Genomic DNA, 20,395 nt, shown 5'->3' on the forward strand with positions numbered 1-20,395 from the left:
AATCCAAAACAGCACAAATAAAATGCTGTTGGAACTCTGCAAGTAAGGTAGCATCTATAGAGGGGAATAAGCAGTCGACGAAGGACTTCGGCCCAAAGCATCAACCGTTAATTTCCTTACACAGATGCTGCCTGACTTGTAGAGTTCCTCCAATATTTTGAGTATGTTGCTCAAGATTTTCAGCATCTGCAGAATCTCTAGTGCCTGCTAGTCCAAACATGTCTTTTTATTTAAAACTTTGCCCTGAAATTGATTTCAATAGTTAGAAATGAATGGTACACACAAAAATGCTGGTGAACACAGCAGGGCAGGCAGCATCTATAGGAAGAGGTACAGTCGACGTTTCGGGCCGACACCCTTCGTCAGGACTGAAAGGTCTCGGCCCGAAACGTCGACTGTACCTCTTCCTATAGATGTTGCCTGGCCTGCTGCGTTCACCAGCATTTTTTGTGTGCGTTGCTCGAACTTCCAGCATCTGCAGATTTCCTCGTGTTTGTGTAGAAATGAATGGTGATGCTTTAAGTTTGTCTTGACTGAAGAGACACAATTTTAACTTGATGTTTAAACCATCAGTTTAAATACTTAATGAACTGAACAGAAACAAATTACAGGGTAAGTGTACATGTTCGGCCGTAATTCAAACCAGAGGAAAGAAGAACAAAAACAGAAAGTGAGTCAAGCAGTATGTATGGAAGCAAATGTGTACATCAACGTATCATATAGAATCCAAAATGAAGACATTTTTTACTTCCATAGGCACTGCTTGACCTGCTGAGTTCTACCGACATTCTGCATTTGTTCTAGATTCCAGCACCTGCAGTCTCCTCTGTCTTCACACAGAAGAGAGAAGGGTGACGTGACCTCGCCACACACACAAAATGCTGGAGGAGCTCAGCAGGTCAGGCAGCATCTTGTGTGTGTTGCTCAGATTTCCAGCGTCTGCAGATTTTCTCTTGGTGACATAGCCTCCCTGCTTTTCCTGTCTGACAATCACTGGGACTTGGTGTAAAAGTAGCTAAAAGTATCCATTCACCAGCATTCCGAAGATGAACTTAAATCTTTTATTACGGCCCACCGAGTCTTCATTTTCCTATTGCACACTTATTCTGGAGTGTGAATTTTGAATGGGTCTGTGCTCACCTGAGGACCAACAACACCAGGAGGGCCAGGCGGACCTGTCTTGCCTTGGAAACCCTGCGGAGAAAACAGAAACACAAGGAGTCTGTAATTGGCAATAATGACTCAGTAAAACTATAAGGAGGAGGGGCGCCAATGAACCAGGCGAGGACTGTTCACTCCGCAGGAAGTTGTAGGGAAAAGGTGAGACAGGAGGCCCCCCTGTACGCAGCCCAGACTCTTCAAAGGTCCGGAGCTGTTCTTGCATATAAGCTCCAGAGACTCCTGCCTCACAATCCCAATTCAATGCAGTCAACTGGAATACAGAGGCTTGTTGATGGTGGGAGGTGGTGATCAACATAGGACAGTGGCAGCAGGATAAGTAGAGGACTGGAGACTGGTTGGGAGAGAGATGGCGAATATCAGTGTATGGGAGTGGAGGGTGAGGCCATAAATGGAACCAAGTACAAGGGATAATTTCTTAGCCGATGTCTGAAGCAAGATTCCAGCCCAAGGAGCACGACTTGTTACCTGCTTAGAGATAACACAAGGCAGGTCTCACAGGCATTATGAAAGGGGAGCTGGAATGCAAATCACAAACTTCAGGGAACTAACAACAATTTCATGATTTCTCTTTGATTTGTTTTTGTTGAATCTGAACCCAGTAACTTACAAAAGTATTTGTGCCACACACCCGCTTTCTCAGCCAGAATTCTAAAGGAATGTAATATTTGAATCTCTAATCAATTGCATATAGCAAAATACAACAGGAGACACTGCAGTTGAAAGTAACAATTCAGCTAAGTGCAAGTCAACGTAACAGAACTAAAGAAAAGAAAAATGGAACAAACCACTCCAAATAACACAAATTGAGGCACAATTCCATTCAATACAACTCAGTCCAATCCACAGTGGTGAAATTAACAAAAAAACCCTACTAACACATCAGGACTAAATCTCAGCACAACATAACTTGTTCCAACTGGATACAAAACATCAGTGCATAATCTGAACTCAGTGCAACACAACTCATTATCATTCAACACCTTACCATATTGGATCCGAATCCAGTCAATCCACCCAACCCAGATGAGCTCAACCCAGAATAATACAGCTCAGCCAAACTGTATCAAACACAGCTCCATTTTATCACGTCTTTAAACTTAACTCCAACTTGTCTCCAACACCTAACTCTAGCTCAACTTGATCCAAATCTACATGTGTCCAATCCCAACTCCAACTCAATGTGTGTCCAACACATCTCCAAGTCAAGCTCCAGCTCAGTCTATCTGCATGCCCAACTACAACTCAGTCCATCTACATGCCCAACTCCAGCTCAGTCCATATACATGCCCAACTCCAGCTCAGTCCATCTGCATGCCCAACTCCAGCTCAGTCCATCTGCATGCCCAACTCCAGCTCAGTCCATCTGCATGCCCAACTCCAGCTCAGTCCATCTGCATGCCCAACTCCAGCTCCGCATCTGCATGCCCAACTCCAGCTCAGTCCATCTGCATGCCAAACTCCAGCTCAGTCCATATACATGCCCAACTCCAGCTCAGTCTATATACATGCCCCACTCCAGCTCAGTCCATCTGCATGCCCAACTCCAACTCAGTCCATCTACATGCCCAACTCCAGCTCAGTCCATATACATGCCCAACTCCAGCTCAGTCCATCTGCATGCCCAACTCCAGCTCAGCATCTGCATGCCCAACTCCAGCTCAGCATCTGCATGCCCAACTCCAGCTCAGTCCATCTGCATGCCCAACTCCAGCTCAGTCCATCTGCATGCCCAACTCCAGCTCAGCATCTGCATGCCCAACTCCAGCTCAGTCCATCTGCATGCCCAACTCCAGCTCAGCATCTGCATGCCCAACTCCAGCTCAGTCCATCTGCATGCCCAACTCCAGCTCAGTCCATCTGCATGCCCAATTCCAGCTCAGCATCTGCATGCCCAACTCCAGCTCAGCATTGGCATGCCCAACTCCAGCTCAGCATCTACATGCCCAACTCCAGCTCAGTCCATCTGCATGCCAGCTCCAGCTCAGTCCATCTGCATGCACAACTCCAGCTCAGCATCTGCATGCCCAACTCCAGCTCAGCATCTACATGCCCAACTCCAGTTCAGTCCATCTGCATGCCTAACTCCAGCTCAGTCCATCTGCATGACCAACTCCAGCTCCGCATCTGCATGCCCAACTCCAGCTCAGTCCATCTGCATGCCCAACTCCAGCTCAGTCCATATACATGCCCAACTCCAGCTCAGTCCATATACATGCCCCACTCCAGCTCAGTCCATCTGCATGCCCAACTCCAACTCAGTCCATCTACATGCCCAACTCCAGCTCAGCCAATATACATGCCCAACTCCAGCTCAGTCCATCTGCATGCCCAACTCCAGCTCAGCATCTACATGCCCAACTCCAGCTCAGTCCATCTGCATGCCCAACTCCAGCTCAGTCCATCTGCATGCCAAACTCCAGCTCAGTCCATATACATGCCCAACTCCAGCTCAGTCCATATACATGCCCCACTCCAGCTCAGTCCATCTGCATGCCCAACTCCAACTCAGTCCACCTACATGCCCAACTCCAGCTCAGTCCATATACATGCCCAACTCCAGCTCAGTCCATCTGCATGCCCAACTCCAGCTCAGTCCATCTGCATGCCCAACTCCAGCTCAGTCCATCTGCATGCCCAACTCCAGCTCAGTCCATCTGCATGCCCAACTCCAGCTCAGTCCATCTGCATGCCCAACTCCAGCTCAGCATCTACATGCCCAACTCCAGCTCAGCATCTACATGCCCAACTCCAGCTCAGTCCATCTGCATGCCCAGCTCCAGCTCAGTCCATCTGCATGCCCAACTCCAGCTCCGCATCTGCATGCCCAACTCCAGCTCCGTCCATCTGCATGCCCAACTCCAGCTCAGTCCATCTGCATGCCCAACTCCAGCTCAGTCCGTCTGCATGCCCAACTCGAGCTCCGCATCTGCATGCCCAACTCCAGCTCAGTCCATCTGCATGCCCAACTCCAGCTCCGCAACTGCATGCCAAACTCCAGCTCAGCATCTACATGCCCAACTCCAGCTCAGTCCATCTGCATGCCCAAGTCCAGCTCAGTCCATATACATGCCCCACCATAGCTCAGTCCATCTGTATGCCCAACTCCAGCTCAGACCATATACATGCCCAACTCCAGCTCAGTCCATATACATGCCCAACTCCAGCTCAGTCTATCTACATGCCCAACTCCAGCTCAGTCCATCTACATGCCCAACTCCAGCTCAGTCCATCTACATGCCCAACTCCAGCTCAGTCCATTTACATGCCCAGCTCCAGCTCAGTCCATATACATGCCCAACTCCAGCTCAGCATCTACATGCCCAACTCCAGCTCAGTCCATCTGCATGCCCAATTCCAGCTCAGCATCTATATGCCCAACTTCAGCTCAGTCCATCTGCATGCCCAACTCCAGCTCAGTCCACCTGCATGCCCAACTCCAGCTCAGTCCATCTGCATGCCCAACTCCAGCTCAGTCCATATACATGCCCAACTCCAGCTCAGTCCATCTACATGCCCAACTCCAGCTCAGTCCATCTGCATGCCCAAGTCCAGCTCAGTCCATATACATGCCCCACCATAGCTCAGTCCATCTGTATGCCCAACTCCAGCTCAGACCATATACATGCCCAACTCCAGCTCAGTCCATATACATGCCCAACTCCAGCTCAGTCTATCTACATGCCCAACTCCAGCTCAGTCCATCTACATGCCCAACTCCAGCTCAGTCCATCTGCATGCCCAACTCCAGCTCAGTCCATCTGCATGCCCAACTCCAGCTCAGTCCATCTGCATGCCTGACTTCAGCTCAGCATTTACATGCCCAACTCCAGCTCAGTCCATCTGCATGCCCAACTCCAGCTCAGTCCATCTGATGCTCAATTCCAGCTCAGTCCATCTGCATGCCCAACTCCAGCTCAGTCCATCTGCATGCCCAACTGTAACTCAGGTTATCTCCAAAACCAACTCAATGCACCTCCAAGACCAATTTACCACAATCCAGATAGGTTTGATAATGGTTCAGATGTCACACCTCTCTTGTATAAATCTCTTGTATTGTCTGTTTGGATGCTCACCAGCTTTGTATGACAGTAAATGAATTTTCTACAATTTACTGGTCAGAAATCCAGGCTCTGCCACCAGTTCCTGAGTGTTAACAGCCTCTATCTTTCAGAGTCCGTCTGAGCCCTACACATCTGTGTTATGCTGAACATCTTCACAAAACTTTTTAACTGCAAGAGAGGAGACCGGTCATTATGGATAGAACCTTCAGAGCTATGGAAGGGAGCAGAACATACCACAATGTCTCTGTGAGGACTGATACTTACAGTTTCCCCTCGTTGCCCAGGGTGTCCAGGCAATCCATCTTTCCCAGCTGGGCCCTAGGAAGAAATTGGAGATAAAAGCATTCAGTTATCAGTTTATAAAACGAGATGAAGTAATTAATTATAGCAAAATAACAGTGGATGCTGAGAAGGAATTCAGTCAATTCCAGCCACTGTGGATAATTGCCCTACCAACCACTAAATAATGGACACTGCAAGAGTCCAGGAACTCTCCTTTTGGAATGGTTGTAAAAATAAGAATTTATGTCATTTCATCTTTGAAAAACTAACTGCACAATAAAACTATTGCTACAGGGAATTTGGGAGGATTTTTGACTGCAAGTTCAGGGCTTGAAATCAACTTGGACTGATGGGATGATCTGTTCATGGGGTAAAAGAGAACAATGAGAAACGAGCTTGCTCTCAAAGGCACGCAGAAGGACATGGAATAACACCATATTCACATAGTAAGATTGAGCTCCAGTGCCGAAGCGAAGCATGAAACTAGCCCGTATTGAGGAATTTTACTGCACATCTAATCATGTGCTGTAGTTACACTAGGAGTACTTGATCGGACAGACCACAGGGTTTTTGCTTATATCTAATCTGTGCTATATTTACCTGTGCACATTTAATGTGCTAATTTCATTTTCAATATCAACATTTTCCTTTTGAAAATCACTGAATCTTTATTGTTTGAGAACATGGCACCTCAACTACTGGGTCCCACAGTCTGACATACTTTCTCAATCATCAACAGCAGGAAACCTCAAGGAGACATGCATCACTGTCAACTTATCAACAAGAAGCAAAACAAAGTTCTGCATCTACTCACAGGAGGGCCTTTAGGTCCAGCAAACCCCATTGGTCCCTGAGGTCCAGGTGGTCCCTGGAATGTGAATGCAAACATATTGAAGAGAAAATAAACATTTTGTGTAGTACATTTAACAATTTCAGAAGTACCCAAAACTTTTACTATTAATTAAATACTTGTTCGGAGTTGTACGTAGTCATACTGTAAGGTGGAAAGCATGGTACATGATGTTTATACATCAGATCTACACGAACAGCCAATTGTTTTTGAGATTTCTTTTGGAGGATACCTGCCCAGGACACTGGAGGAGAACTCTTTGCCTTCTTTGGCATGGTGCCAAGGATCTCCTTCGTTGATCCAGGAGTGGAGATTAATCCTCATTCGAGGAGGAGTAGAAACGTTGGTAGCTAAGCTGCGACTTTATATACTTTGTAGGTCACAGACCGGATCACGGAGATGTTGACACCAGTGACACTTGTGTCGAAGTTAGGTGATGACTTGTCAACCCGGGAAATGTTGCTGAGGGGGCAGATGCAGCCCTCAGAACACCTTGCCTACACCATCGCAGATTGGTACCGGTTTTGTGACATAGAACTTCCTACATGGCCTGCAGGTGTCCATAGAGGACAGTGGCGTGCTGGGAAGAATACAACTGCGCCGATCTGCTCAGCTGTACCGGAGAGTCTCGCAGCAGACCAAAAGGAAAAGAAGATGGAGTGAGACAATCTCTAACACATGGTGTGAGGCACAGCAAGAAGCCTTATTCTCACTGGAGAGCATTGATTCTCATAGATTGGATTACTTTAGAATCGATCAGCATGGAGATCAATCCAGTCTAAGGCACAGCTTAGGAGGTTTAATGACACCTAATGGCGATTCCTTTGCTTGCATCTTCACAAACAGCTCTATTTCCATCTTTATTATCTCTATTTTTCCCTCTCAGAGTTCTTTTGAAGACCTTGACCTGGAGTTACATGCTAACTATGGTTCTTTGCAGGAATGGGACCAGCTCTCAGGGTTTCACAATTGGCTGTTATTCAGCATGCCAAGGGCTCGGCCTAAGAGCTCAGTTCGCCTTTGGAAAACCGAGATCTCGTGGTTCTGGAGACAGGTGGATCGAAGGTCAGTGTCACAACAGGAGATCGGTGTGTCGTCGGGGGAGACAGAAGTCTATGGCTCTGTGCCCAGAGACCCGAGATCTTTGGGCACAGAGCTGAGAAAAAGCGACGCAACAGACTTTTAACATTGTAAACCAGTGAGTTGTTCGTTATGTCTCCCCTCTCGCTGCGAAAACAGAGACATTCCTTTCTCCCTTATTAGGGAGAGAGAGAGAGCCTGTGGTATGCCAAATACCGGGTGAACAAGTAGTCTTCGGGAAACTGCAAGTCTGTGCCTTTGCTGTTGCTTTGCTCATGCTTGAGTGCTCGGTGGTGGGTGCCAATGCTTCTTTTTTGCTGGTGGAGAGAGAGAGGGGATTGTTGCTTGCTGCTGCTTATGTGTGGGAGGGAGGGGGAGCCAGATATACTGGCAGATTAACCTACATTGGGGTTCGTTCTTGCAAGAAGTTTCTTTTCCAAATAAGAACCTCCTGTTGGTGTCAGCAACCAACATCTCAATACTTGAGACACCTATGAGCCAATTATTCCCCAAACATTTTTGTATGTTATTCCTCAAACATGCAGATCTAAGTGGAAGCTGTGTCCAGTTCATACCTGAGAAAGAAAGACAATCTGAAGCTAACTTTCTCAGACTCCTTTCACTGTCCCTGTCCCTTCATGGAGTTTTAGAAGAAACAGCAGGTGGACATCACACAGCCTGACGAAGAACAGGATTGAAGACTGGACACTAGTTTTACTCTGCATCAACTCAGTGCACGGAAAGAAACGAAAACAAGAGAAGGGATCGTGGTGAATGGAGTTCCTTACCCTCTCACCAGAAGGACCAGGTGGGCCATCACTTCCTGAGCTACCCTGCAATTAGAGATAGAGAAATTAGGACCAGAAAGTCAGGTTATATTTATAATAACAGCACAAAGGATACCTCTGCAAATATCTTCAGACAATAGGAATTTCAGCAGCTATTCAGAGGGATTTTTCTTTGCAGTTTCTCTGTCAGATATCCAACTCCAGACCCCATTTTCCACATTTCAGCATTGGAACGCGATTCACAGAAGAAGGTTTAACACTTTGACCGCACTGGTAGTTAAATAGGATGATAGTTTTCCCTCCTGGCTGGATGGAGTGTATTGGGGACAATTCAATGGCTACAGTGGTAATTAAACTTGAACTTGATCTAAATCCCCAGTTACAATGATCCACAGGATAAAGATGGTCATTATGGGCAGAACTTCTAGAAGAGGGAAGAACTACTATGGTCCACGGAATTAAGTTGGTCATTATATGGCCGGACTTTTAGAAGAGGGAAGAGTTACTATGGTCCACAGGATAAAGTTGGTCATTACAGGCAGGACTTTTAGAAGAGGGAGGAGATGAAGGAAAGGCTGTAAATGGGAGTGATATTTCAGGAGAGGTAAAGGATGGTCAGAGGAGGTTAAAGTGGAGGGAAGAGTGAGGGGCAAGATTTTTGTGAGGGGGCAGCAACGTTGGAATGAGGCAGCGGGTTGCCAGGATGACGGCCATAAGGGAGACTTTTGGATGGAGGGCAGGGACATAGTGGCAGAAGGAGGACACGCCAGTAGTGAAGGGATGAAATCAAGGGGCATAGTGATGAAAGAAGTAAACAACAATGCAGGTTGAGGGGTGCAATCTGAAGGAGGAATAGATGGGGCATTGGAGACGAGGTAGATTTGTTCATCAATCAGTGGCCAACAGTGCCTGGACAGATGGGTACCTGACGCACAAAGTTTTTCTGGGCAGTGGAAGCATTTATGATACTGACTGGAGAGTGCAGAGGGAGCTTTCCTCTGCATCTAAATGGTTTGTACCTATCCTGTAAGTGTTGGACAGGGACGGTACCAAGGAATCTTTATATCTATTGCCTTCCATAGCTGGCTTGGAAGGGTTTAATGGGATAACATAGAAGGAGTTTTACACTATGCCTAACCTGTGGAACTAATGCAGGGAGTATTTGGTGGAACATTGATGAGTGAGTTCCACTTTGTTTAATCCATGCTGTACTTGCCTTGGAATGTTTGGTGGGATGCTGATGGATGAACTCTCACCCATGTTGCACTGCACCTGCCCTGGGGTTGTTTAGTGGGACGTTGTTGAGTGAGTGTTACTCTACGTAACCCGTGTTGCATCTACCCCGGGAGTGTTTAGTGGGACAGTGTGAAGTGACCTCTACATTGGCTAACACTCAAAATGCTGGAGGAACTCAGCAGGTCAGGCAGCTTCTAGAAGGGAAATGAGCATTCGACCTTTTGGGCCAGGACCCTTCATCAGGCCTCCTGCCCCGAAATGTCGACCGCTTATTCCCCTCCGCAGATGCTGCCTGGCCTGCTGAGTTCCTCCAGCATTTGTGTGGAGATACAGATTTCCATTGTCTGCAGAGTCTACTTCAGCTAACATGCTTCACTTGCCCCAGGTGTGTTTGGTGAGACGGTGCTGAGTGAGCACTGTTCTGTATAATCCATGCTGTACCTGCCCTATTAGTGCTTCACCTCATACATTGACCTTGTGTTCCTCACACTGAGGAGTGCAACAGTGATGTTAAACTCCAGTTACCTTCGGGCCGGCTTTCCCAGTGGATCCTCTCGGACCACGTTCACCCCGGGGACCCTTTAATAATAAACAAGATGTTAGAACAAACATTTGTACCAATGAGATCAACATATAAAAAAAATTAAAACAAGTTTGTCAATCGGCAGCTGAGGTGGAATCACGGTGACAGTAATGAGTAAAATGGTTCATACCGTCGGGCCTCTCTGTCCTCTTGGTCCTGATTTTCCTGGACTGCCCTAGAGGATGGAATTAAAAGAAAGGTGAGCAGAGGAAGCAGTAAGGAGACTACCAGTACCTACACAAGGTTCATGAACTCTCCCCTCCCTCCAGTGTTCACCCAGAGATATTTCTGCCAACCTCCTCTGCCCTGGCTTTGTGTGAGTACAGTCCCACAACATGCTTGGCCTTTACTTGGCTATTGAGGTAGCAAAGCAAGTTGTTTCAGGAAAATGAACACCAGTTTTGCTGTTGATGACCACAAGCTGGGAATGAATTTTGGAAGGAGATCCACAAAGTAGGCCAAATCACCTCGCTATCTAGCACAAGCCAAAGAGAAGCCCGTTCACTTTGTTTCATATCTTGAACCTACTGAAATAATTCAGTCATTAGCCCATTTCTCCTATGACAAACCCACGTGGATCCCCTGAAGATCACACTGGGAGAATTCAATTTTCAGGTAAATATCCAGTTAAGGTCACATAGATTCTGATATCCTTAAACTTCTTCCTCTCTCTGTTCCCCACATTAACATTCACTCCAACCTCCAACTAAAATTGCAAGGTTCTTGAGTGTAAACCGATGATCTGAATAGGGCAGGGAAGCTGGTCAGCTCCTAGCGGTAACCATAACTTTAGCTTGTGACCTAAATGGAGAAATTTACCTGGAGAGCAAGGCACGTGTGTGGGGACGGCTCTCTTCGAGAAATAAGTTTGTTCACAATGATTTGAGGGGCTCTGATACGGAAGATAAAGAGAAACTGTTGCTTGCGGTAAGAGAATTGCTACCTGGAGGACATAGATTAAGAAAACAATCCAAGGGGAGGATTCCATTTGTGTGATATACTGTTGTGATCTGGAATACGCCATCGAAAAGAGCAGAGAAAATAGTTCTAACCGAAGTTTATGGAGAGATCTATGGGGCAAGGAAAAGAGCAAGGAGTGGAACTAAATGGATGTCTCTTCTTTAGCAGCGACACACACAAAATATTGGAGGGACTCAGTGGTCAGGCAGCATCTCTGGAGAGAAATTATCAGCGAATGTTTTGTCCAAGACACCGCATCAGGATAGTTAATGCAGTCCTGGTGAAGGAACTCAGTCCGAAATGTTGGTTGTTTATCTCCCTCCGTAGATGCTGCCTGACCTGCTGAGTTCTTCCAACATTTCATGTGTTCCTTCAGATTTCCAGTATCTATAGTTCTTTGGTAGGACCAGTGCAGTCACGATGGATCAAACAGCCTCATTCTATTCTGCAGCACTCTGACATTCCAGAAGGAGCAGAGGTTGAACAAACAGTAGCTAAGGCGCCCTGGATAAGTGGACAATTTAAAATTTAAATCATCCCAGGGCAATCAAAATTAGTTAAGACACACATAATGGACAATGTAAAGGGGGAGTTTTTACTCCATGTCTGAATGATGCTGTATTTAATGTGGGAGTGATTGGTATGACAGCATAAAAGAGACTACGGTCTGTGTCTAACCCGTTCTGTAACTACCTCGAGAACCGAAGGGAACAGTGCAGCATGAGGCTTACTTTATATCTAACCAGAACAGAGCAACAACCAATCTGCTGAAGGAGCAGCATTTTGTAGGGGCAAAGGAGTTACTGAGGAGGTTTTGATCCATAACATTGACAATTCCTTCTCCCCACAGAGGCTACTCAATCTGCTGAGCTCCTCCAGCAGATGATTTGTTGCTCCAAGTTCCAGTACCTGTAGTCTCATGTGTGTCCTTCCTAACCAGGGTGGAACGGGCTTTGAGGGTGTGGAGGGAAGCCCAGACATGGAGTCAATCCTCACTGAAATGGGCCCTTTGACTCACCATGTCCTTAATACCCTTTGCCCATCTACAGTAATCCCTTGTCAGCAATTTTAAAGAAGCAACTAGCTATCCTGAACTTTGCATTTTCAATTATGGCGGTGACTGAGTAAGAGAGAAGCGGGTCACACAAAGACTGAAACAGTTTTCTATGTCTTGTGCACTTCCACGATCCTGATCTTAGCTCCCTGCAACACACAGCCTGGGGTTTGGAGACCATTGTTGTTGTTGAAAGAAGATTTTCATCACTTGTTCAAGTGGATCTGGGTTATTCTTTCCCTGATTTATTCTCCTGTGAAGCACTGCAGAACGCTTTACCAGGTCATTGGTAGACAAGTGGTTTCATTCCACTCTACATCCCACAATACTCTTGTCTCACAAAAGGATTCGGTTCTTCACTGACATCCATCCCATCCACCCTTCCCACAGCATAATGATTGATTTTCCTCCTCTGGTGAAGAAGTATCTCCCGACAAGGTCCCTGTTGAATCTGTACTGCACCTTCAGCAAGGCCAATTCATTCAGAAGCTCAGTATTCGCAAATGAAGACATCAATCATCCTGCAGCCTAGGCTGGGTTTCATAACGCCTCTAAAACATTGACTTTGGATGTCAACCAACCAACGCTCCTTAAATCATTGAGCAAAGGGACCTCAGAACAACATGATCCCATTCCCATAGCAACGTATCTGTCTATGATCTGCTGTACTGCCACAACCTCCTCTAAGGCCAAACTCGGGTTGGAGGAGCAACACCCTCATATTCTCTCTGGGTGACCTCCAAACTAATGACATGAAAGTTGATTTTGCTAACTTCTATTAATGACTCCCCTCTGTTTCTACCCTCCCCACCTATTCTGGTTAACCTCTCACTCCTCTTCCTACTCTGCCCTCACAACCTGCCCATCAGCTCCCTGTGGCTCCCTTCCTCTTTTATTCCATGGTCCACTGTTGGCTCTGATTAGATTCCACCTTCTTCAGCCATTTACCCCTTCTATCTATTACCTCCCAGCTTCTTACACCATCCCACCCCCATCCATCCACCTTCCCCCTCACCTATCACCTGCCAGCTTGTACCCCTCTCCCTCCACCCGACTTCTTATTCTGGCTTCTGTCCCCTTCCTTTCCAGTCCTGATGAAGGGTCATGGCTCAAAACGTTGTCTTTTTATTCTTCTGCTCGATCTGCTGAGTTGCTCCACAATTTTGTGTGTGTTGCTCAAGGTTTCCAGCACCTGCAGAATCTCCTGTTTTCTCCCTCATAAAATCTGTGAATTTATAAATGCTATATTGCTATATTTATACTCTATTCTTGGTTGGGGCAACTGTAACGAAAATCAATTTACCCTGGGATCAATAAAGTATGACTATGACTATGACTATGCTACTCCACCCATCAGCTCTCCCACCTCAGCATCCTTGGACTCATTTCCCTGATAAAGGAAAACCTTTTACAGAATCGCAATTCCGCCCCAAAACGACCACCAGATATCAAGCTGCAACCTACCCTCACTCCTTTCTCACCACTTGCTCCTGGGAATCCAGGGAATCCGATCGAACCCTAGAAACAGTGAGGAAGAGAAAAATCAAGACTAGGAACCAAGGAACCCTAGTGGTTCTGCATAAAACCAGAAGACACAGGAGCAGAATTAGGCCATTCAGAGCAATAAGCCTACGGACCACAGGAGATTCACTTACTTTAGGGCCTTGTCTTCCTGGATATCCCGGCAATCCAGGAACGCCGAGCTTTCCCTGGAGAAACAGAAGGAGCACGTTAATTGGTTCACGGGAACAAAGACCATTCATTTTAATCCCTCTTACTAGAGACGGGACAATAAGATGGATGGATGGTGGGGTGTGCTTTCTGATATCAGACAGTTAAGGGACACAGCTGTTATTGTGGAATCAAGGATGGCAGAACTCACCACGGGTCACTGAGCCACCTACAGGGTTTGGATCCTTCGTTCACATTGTACACTTTCGCGCTTTGTACTGCCACAAGTGTTTTCAGCAACAGAAAAGTATATAAATCTCAAGTTTATCGTTGTCCCATTACCTCAACTCCACCAGTCTACCCTTGCCTTAGAAAACTTGACTCCACAAATCCCACAATGCCCCATAACATTTAATTCCACCAAATGATCATCTCCCACTAACCCTCAAACCCAGTCACTTACCATCACTCCAGCCCTGTAACCCACCATCTTACCATCGTCCCACATTAGGGCAGTCAGGGTCAGAGCAATACTGCTCCAATGCCAGCCTTTAGGCCCAACAGGTGCATGCCAACCACAGTGCCCAACTGCTAGTCCCAATTTCCTACACTCAGCCCATAATTCTCCTGGCTCCTCCCCTGCATCTGCCTATCCAAGTGCTTCGAAGATCAAAGTTCAAAGTAAATTTATTATTAAAATATGTATATGTCATGATATACCACCTTAGAACATAGAACAATACAGCACAATATTGTGCCAAGCCAATCAAATGGCTAACTAATCTCTTCTGCCTACACAATGTCCATATCCTCCCATTTTCCTTACATTCATGTGCCTATCAAAAGTCAGTTACGTTTTGCCTCTACCACCACTTCAGGCACCCACCGCTCTCTGTGTAAAAAAAAAATTGTCCCTCACATCTCTTTTGAAATTATCCCCTCTCCCCTTAAGTGCATGCCTTTTCGTATTAGACATTACAACCATCGGGGGGGGGGGGGGGGAAGGTATTGTCCGTCTACTCTGTCTTTGCTTCTCAATCTTATAGGCTTCTCTCAGATCTCGCCTCAGCCTCCACCAAATAATGATGCAGCATGCCTTGAAAGAATGGTGCTGGGCTCCAACCTCTCATGATAGCGCACGCCCTCTAATCCAGGCAGCATCCTGGTAAACTTCGTCTGTGCCCTCTCCAAAGCCTCAACACCTTTCCTGTAACATAGAGCTTCATTTTCTTGCAAACATTTACAGGAAAATAAAGAAATAAAATAGAACATATGTAAAACTATTGTAAGATGTTTGAAGATGAAGTAAACTGTCGACGGTAAGGTGGATATCAATGGGGTGGCCAGGTGGTGACATGTGGGAATGGAATTGGATCCTACGTTGGTGAAGTATTACACTTGGGAAGAGAAAATAAGGCAGCGTAACTTATGCTAGATAGTTGAACACTGAGAAATATAGAGGAGCAAAGCATCTTGGAGTATTCTTCCATATGTCCCTGAAGGCAGGAGGATGGGTAGACAAGGTGAATAAGTTACACGGGATGAAGAACCAGGTACTGCATAAGGATGGTCAAGTTGGAACTGGATGAGGTTGCAGGACAGTCACCCAAAATGATTCAAGGTTCATGTTGGGAAGGATTATTTCCCTTAGGGAGCACAGATGACCAGAGAAATTAAGGAAAGTTAAAAGAATTTTCACCAGGTCTCCAACATAGCGTGTGAGCAACAGAGACAGGAAGCCTCAGCAGATTTAAAACCTGACTTGGTGTCAGCAGCATCAACAGCTATAGGGTGATGGGATGAATCTGAGGATCTCTTTCTCAGCTGGTCCTGTATGGCTTCCTTCGCTATCATAATTCTATGCTTCCATAGTCTTCAATGTTGTCTTTCAAACGTGTTATAAAAACCTTCAAATCCACCCTGTCACCATGTCCCCCAACTTCCCACACTCCTCGGACCACATTCACACCCCTTGCTTCAAAGATCTGATTGGAATGATTTCTATCGTCTGAGGTTGATACTGCTTCCCTCTGTAAGTCTGGGCAAAGTGCCATTGGTCACCATTTGCCAAATAATTATGCAGCATGCCTTGAAAGAATGTTGCTGGGCAATGATTCTGCTATTAATGAGCATTCAGAAAGGGTAAGCCCTGCATGGTCTGGGACCTTCTCATCTTCTGATACCTTTTCACCGGTTGGCCCGGCTGGGCCAGGATCTCCAGAAGGTCCCACACGGCCTTTGGGGCCTTCCGGGCCATCTTCTCCCCTGGGGCCTGCAGGACCAAGCTCACCCTGTCGGGAAAACAAAACAGAGATCAGAACTCCAGAGAAAATAAATACATCAGCATGTGAACGGATTTCCCCAGAAACGCTTACGAAGGTCGCACAGAGACTTTGAGCGAGAGCCATGGGTGCAAGGATCAAAGGCAGTGGGGTGTTGGGGACAAAGGGCATCAGGTCCAAGCAGCACTGGGAGCAAGGGGCATCGGAGGGGGATATCCAGAGAAGATAACAGTCCTCATCGAGGGGTCAGTCCTGGTGCAGCTTCAGGTTTCTGGGCCCAACATATTGATGCAATCATGAAGACGGCACACACCAGCACCTATGCTTCAACAGGAGTCTGAGGACTTTAGCAAACTTCTCCTGACATACCGTGGAGAGCATTCTGAGTGGCTGCATCTCGGCCTGGCGTGGAGGCTCCGATGCACAGGATGGAGAGAGAGCTGCAGAGGACTGCAGGCTCAGCCAGCTGCATCTTGGGCACTAGCCTCCCTACCACTGAGGACATCCTCAAAAGGCAGCGCTCCTTGAAGATGGCAACCATCGTTAAGGACCCTCTCCATCCAGAACATGCCCTGTTCTTATTACTACCATCCTGGAGGAGGTACAGGAGCCTGAGGATGCACACTCAACATTTTAGGAACAGCTTCTTCCCCTCCGCCATCAAAATTCCAAATGGCGCACGTACCCATGAACACTAGTTCACTACTTTGCCCTCTTGCACTATTTACCTACATTTACTCACTGTGTGTCTGGGTTTGAGTGGGAGTGTGTCTGGGTATGCAGGAGGGTGACGGACGCGGGAGGGTGAGGGACACAGGCTGAAGGACACAGAGGCAGCATGTCAATGGGACTGAATGATATGTTCACAGTGCCCCAAGAGCAGAGAGTGGAGAAGCAATTTCACTGTCTGTCTCTGCTGGAGTATCAGTGAGAGGGACTGAGTGCTGCGAGCACACTGTGCAACTGGTCTGTTCCTTCCTTACTGAGAGCTGAGGCTAAGAGCTCCCTGTGTCCCCTAAACTCCTAAAGACAAGCCTGCTCAATATATTTCAGCCCACGTCCCTTTCCTTATGGAACATTGCACTCTAATTATCAATTAGCAATTGCCTTTCCATAGAATTGAAATGAGACCATAAAACATAGGAGCAGAAGTAGGCCATTCGGCCTATCGGGTCTGCTCCACCATTCAATCGTGGGCTGATCCAATTCTTCCAGTCACCCTCACTCCCCGGCCTTCTCCCCATACCCTTTGACGCCTATCTATCTCTGCCTTAAATGCACCCAATGACTGTCCTCCACAGCCACTCGTGGCAACAAATTCCACAGATTTACCACCCTCTGACTAAAGTAATTTCTCTGCACCTCTGTTCTAAATAGATGTCCTTCAATCCTGTAGTCATGCCCTCTTGTCCTAGACTCCCCTAGCATGGGAAATAACTTTGCCATATCCAATCTGTTTAGGCCTTTTAACATTTGCAATGTTGCTATGAGATTCCCCCTCATTCTCCTGAACTCCAGGGAATACAGTCCAAGAGCTGCTAGATGTTCTTCATACAGTAACCCTTTCATTCCTAGAATCATTCTCGTGAATCTTCTCTGAAACCTCCCCAATATTAGTATATCCTTTCTAAAATAAGGAGCCCAAAACTGCACACAATACTCCAAGTGTGGTCTCACGAGTGCCTTATAGATCCTCAACATCACATCCCGGCTCTTCTATTCTATACCTCTAGAAATGAATGCCAACATTGCATTCGCCTTCACCACCAACTCAACCTGGAGGTTAACCTTTAAGGTATCCTGTACGAGGGCTCCCAGGTCTCTTTGCATCTCTGCATTTTGAATTCTCTCCCCATCTAACTAATAGTCTGCTCATTTATTTCTTCCACCGAAGTGCATGACCATACACTTTCCAACATTGTATTTCATTTGCCACTTCTTTGCCCATTCCCCTAAACTATCTAAGTCTCTCTGCAGGCTCTCTGTTTCCTCAACACTACCTGCTCCTCCACTTATCTTTGTATCATCGGCAAATCCAGCCACAAATCCATTAATCCCATAGTCCAAATCATTGCCATACATTGTAAAAAGAAATTTTGAAATATTTTGGATTGTTTTTCCTGTTGTTGATTGGATCCTGACAGAAAACAGATTCCTCTTTGAAGCAGGTTTTTTATGGACCAATTCGCACTTACGATGTGTGGTGGGTCCATGATATTTTCTAGGGTCACTTTGGAGCAGGTTAAGGAGCGATATGAAGAACGAAGAGGGATCTTTTTGAAAGTTATTGAATATTGTAAGGCCGAGATAGTGTGGACGTGAAGAGGCTGTTTCCAGTAGAGGAAGAGTCTGGGACCGGATGGCATGGCCACAGAGATGAGCAGGGATTTCTTTAGGCCAGAGAGAGATGGGTAGAGGGAGAGGGGCAGGGAGAGAGGGTAGAGAGAGGCGGTAGAGAGAGAGGGTAGAGAGAGGCGGTAGAGAGAGAGAGTAGAAAGAGGGGGAGTAGAAAGAGAGGGTTAAAAGAGGGGGTAGAAAGAGAGGGGTGAGAGAGGGGGTAGAGAGAGGGGGTAGAGAGGGGGCTAGAGAGAGAGGGTAGAGAGAGAGGGCTAGAGAGAGAGGGTAGAGAGAGAGGGTAGAGAGAGAGGGGTAGAGAGAGGGCGTACAGAGAAAGGGTAGAGAGGGAGGGTAGAGAGGGGGTAGAGAGATGGGGGTAGGGTGATGAGGGGTAGACAGAGGGCGGTAGAGAGGAGGGGGTTTAGGGAGGGACATAGAGAGGAGTTAGAGAGGGAAGGTAGAGAGAGGGGGCAGAGGGTAGAAGCAGTGGTAGAGAGAGGGGGCAGATGGGTGTAGAGAGAGGGGGTCAGAGAGAGGGTAGTAGAGAGAGGGGGTATAGAGAGAGGGGTTAGAGAGAGGAGTAGAGACAGCGGGTGTAGAGAGAGAGTGGGGGGAGAGCAGGTTGGGTTAGAGAGACGGTGTAGAGAGAGGGGTGCAGACAGAGGGGGTTAGAGAGAGAGGGGTTAGTGAGGGGGGTAGAGAGAGATGGGTTAGAGAGAAGGTAGAGAGAGAAGATCAGAAAGGGGGGTAGAGAGAGGGGATAGAGAGAGAGGGTAGAGAGGTGGTAGAGAGTGGGGGTAGAGAGAGGGGTTAGAGAGGGAGTAGAGAGAAAGGGTAAGAGAGGGGGTAGAGAGAAAGGGGATAGAGAGGGAGGGTAGGGAGGTGGTAGAGAAAGGGGTAGAGGGGGTAGAGAGGGGGTAGAGAGAGAGGGGTAAGAGAGAGAGGGGTTAGAGAGGGAGGGTAGACAGGTAGTAGAGAATGGGGTAGAAAGAGGTGGATAGAGAGATAGGGGTTAGAGAGATGGGGGTAGACAGAGGAGGGGTTGAGAGAAAAGGGGTTAGAAAGGGGGATAGAGAGAGGAGGTTGGAGACACGGGGTAGAGAGGGTGGTAGAGAGAGGGGATAGAGAGAGGGGGTAGAGAGTGATGGGGTAAAGAGGGGGGTTAGTGGGGGGTTAGAGGGGGTTACAGAAGGGGGTTAGAGAACTGGGTTAGAGGGGGTTGGGAGGGTTAGAGAGGGGTGTAGAGAGAGGGGTAGAGAGAGGATAGAGTGAGAGGGGGATAGAGAGAGACAGGAGTAGAGAGAATGTGGTAGGGAGAGGGGGTAGAGAGAGAGGGATAGAGAGAGTGGGGTGGAGAGTGGGGGGTTGAGGGGGTACACAGAGGAAGGTCGAGAGATGGGGGAGGAAGAGAGGGGTAGGAAAAGGAGTAGTGGGGTAGGGAGAGGGTGTAGGGAGGGGGTTAGGGAGAGGGGATTAGGGAGAGGGGGTTAGGGAGAGGAGAGTAGGGAGAGGGGGTTAGGGAGAGGGGAGTAGGGAGAGGTAGGGAGAGGGGATTAGGGAGAGGGGGTAGGGAGAGGGGAGTAGGGAGAGGGGGTAGGGAGAGGGGAGTAGGGGAGTAGGGAGAGGGGATTAGGGAGAGGGGGTAGGGAGAGGGGAGTAGGGAGAGGGGGGTAGGGAGAGGGGGTAGGGGGAGTAGGGAGAGGGGGGTAGGGAGAGGGGGGTAGGGAGAGGGGAGTAGGGAGAGGGGAGTAGGGAGAGGGGGGTAGGGAGAGGGGAGTAGGGAGAGGGGAGTAGGGAGGGGGGTAGGGAGAGGGGGTTAGGGAGAGGGGGTTAGGGAGAGGGGGTTAGGGAGAGGGGATTAGGGAGAGGGTGGTAGGGAGAGGGTGGTAGGGAGAGGGTGGTAGGGAGAGGGTGGTAGGGAGAGGGGAGTAGGGAGAGGGGGTAGGGAGAGGGGGTACAGAGAAGGTGGTAGGGAGAGGGGAGTAGGGAGAGGGGAGTAGGGAGGGGGGAGTAGGGAGGGGGGAGTAGG

At 47.7% G+C, this 20,395-nt stretch overlaps 1 protein-coding gene across 2 annotated transcripts in view; it reads right to left on the reverse strand.

The window, feature by feature from the left end:
- Positions 1–20,395, reverse strand: part of col5a1 (procollagen, type V, alpha 1) — a 295,086-nt gene that overhangs the window by 53,155 nt on the left and 221,536 nt on the right. For both annotated transcript variants that reach the window (XM_072240466.1, XM_072240467.1), the window contains exons 30-38: positions 15,931–16,038; positions 13,732–13,785; positions 13,541–13,594; positions 10,193–10,237; positions 10,005–10,058; positions 8,244–8,288; positions 6,340–6,393; positions 5,508–5,561; positions 1,141–1,194 (exon numbers count right to left, since the gene is read on the reverse strand). In XM_072240466.1, coding sequence (XP_072096567.1) covers positions 1,141–1,194; positions 5,508–5,561; positions 6,340–6,393; positions 8,244–8,288; positions 10,005–10,058; positions 10,193–10,237; positions 13,541–13,594; positions 13,732–13,785; positions 15,931–16,038 — 522 coding nt within the window. The remainder of the gene's footprint in view (positions 1–1,140; positions 1,195–5,507; positions 5,562–6,339; positions 6,394–8,243; positions 8,289–10,004; positions 10,059–10,192; positions 10,238–13,540; positions 13,595–13,731; positions 13,786–15,930; positions 16,039–20,395) is intronic.

The sequence above is a fragment of the Mobula birostris genome, chromosome 22 (assembly GCF_030028105.1).
Source record: "Mobula birostris isolate sMobBir1 chromosome 22, sMobBir1.hap1, whole genome shotgun sequence".
Classification (NCBI taxonomy): Eukaryota; Metazoa; Chordata; class Chondrichthyes; order Myliobatiformes; family Myliobatidae; genus Mobula; species Mobula birostris.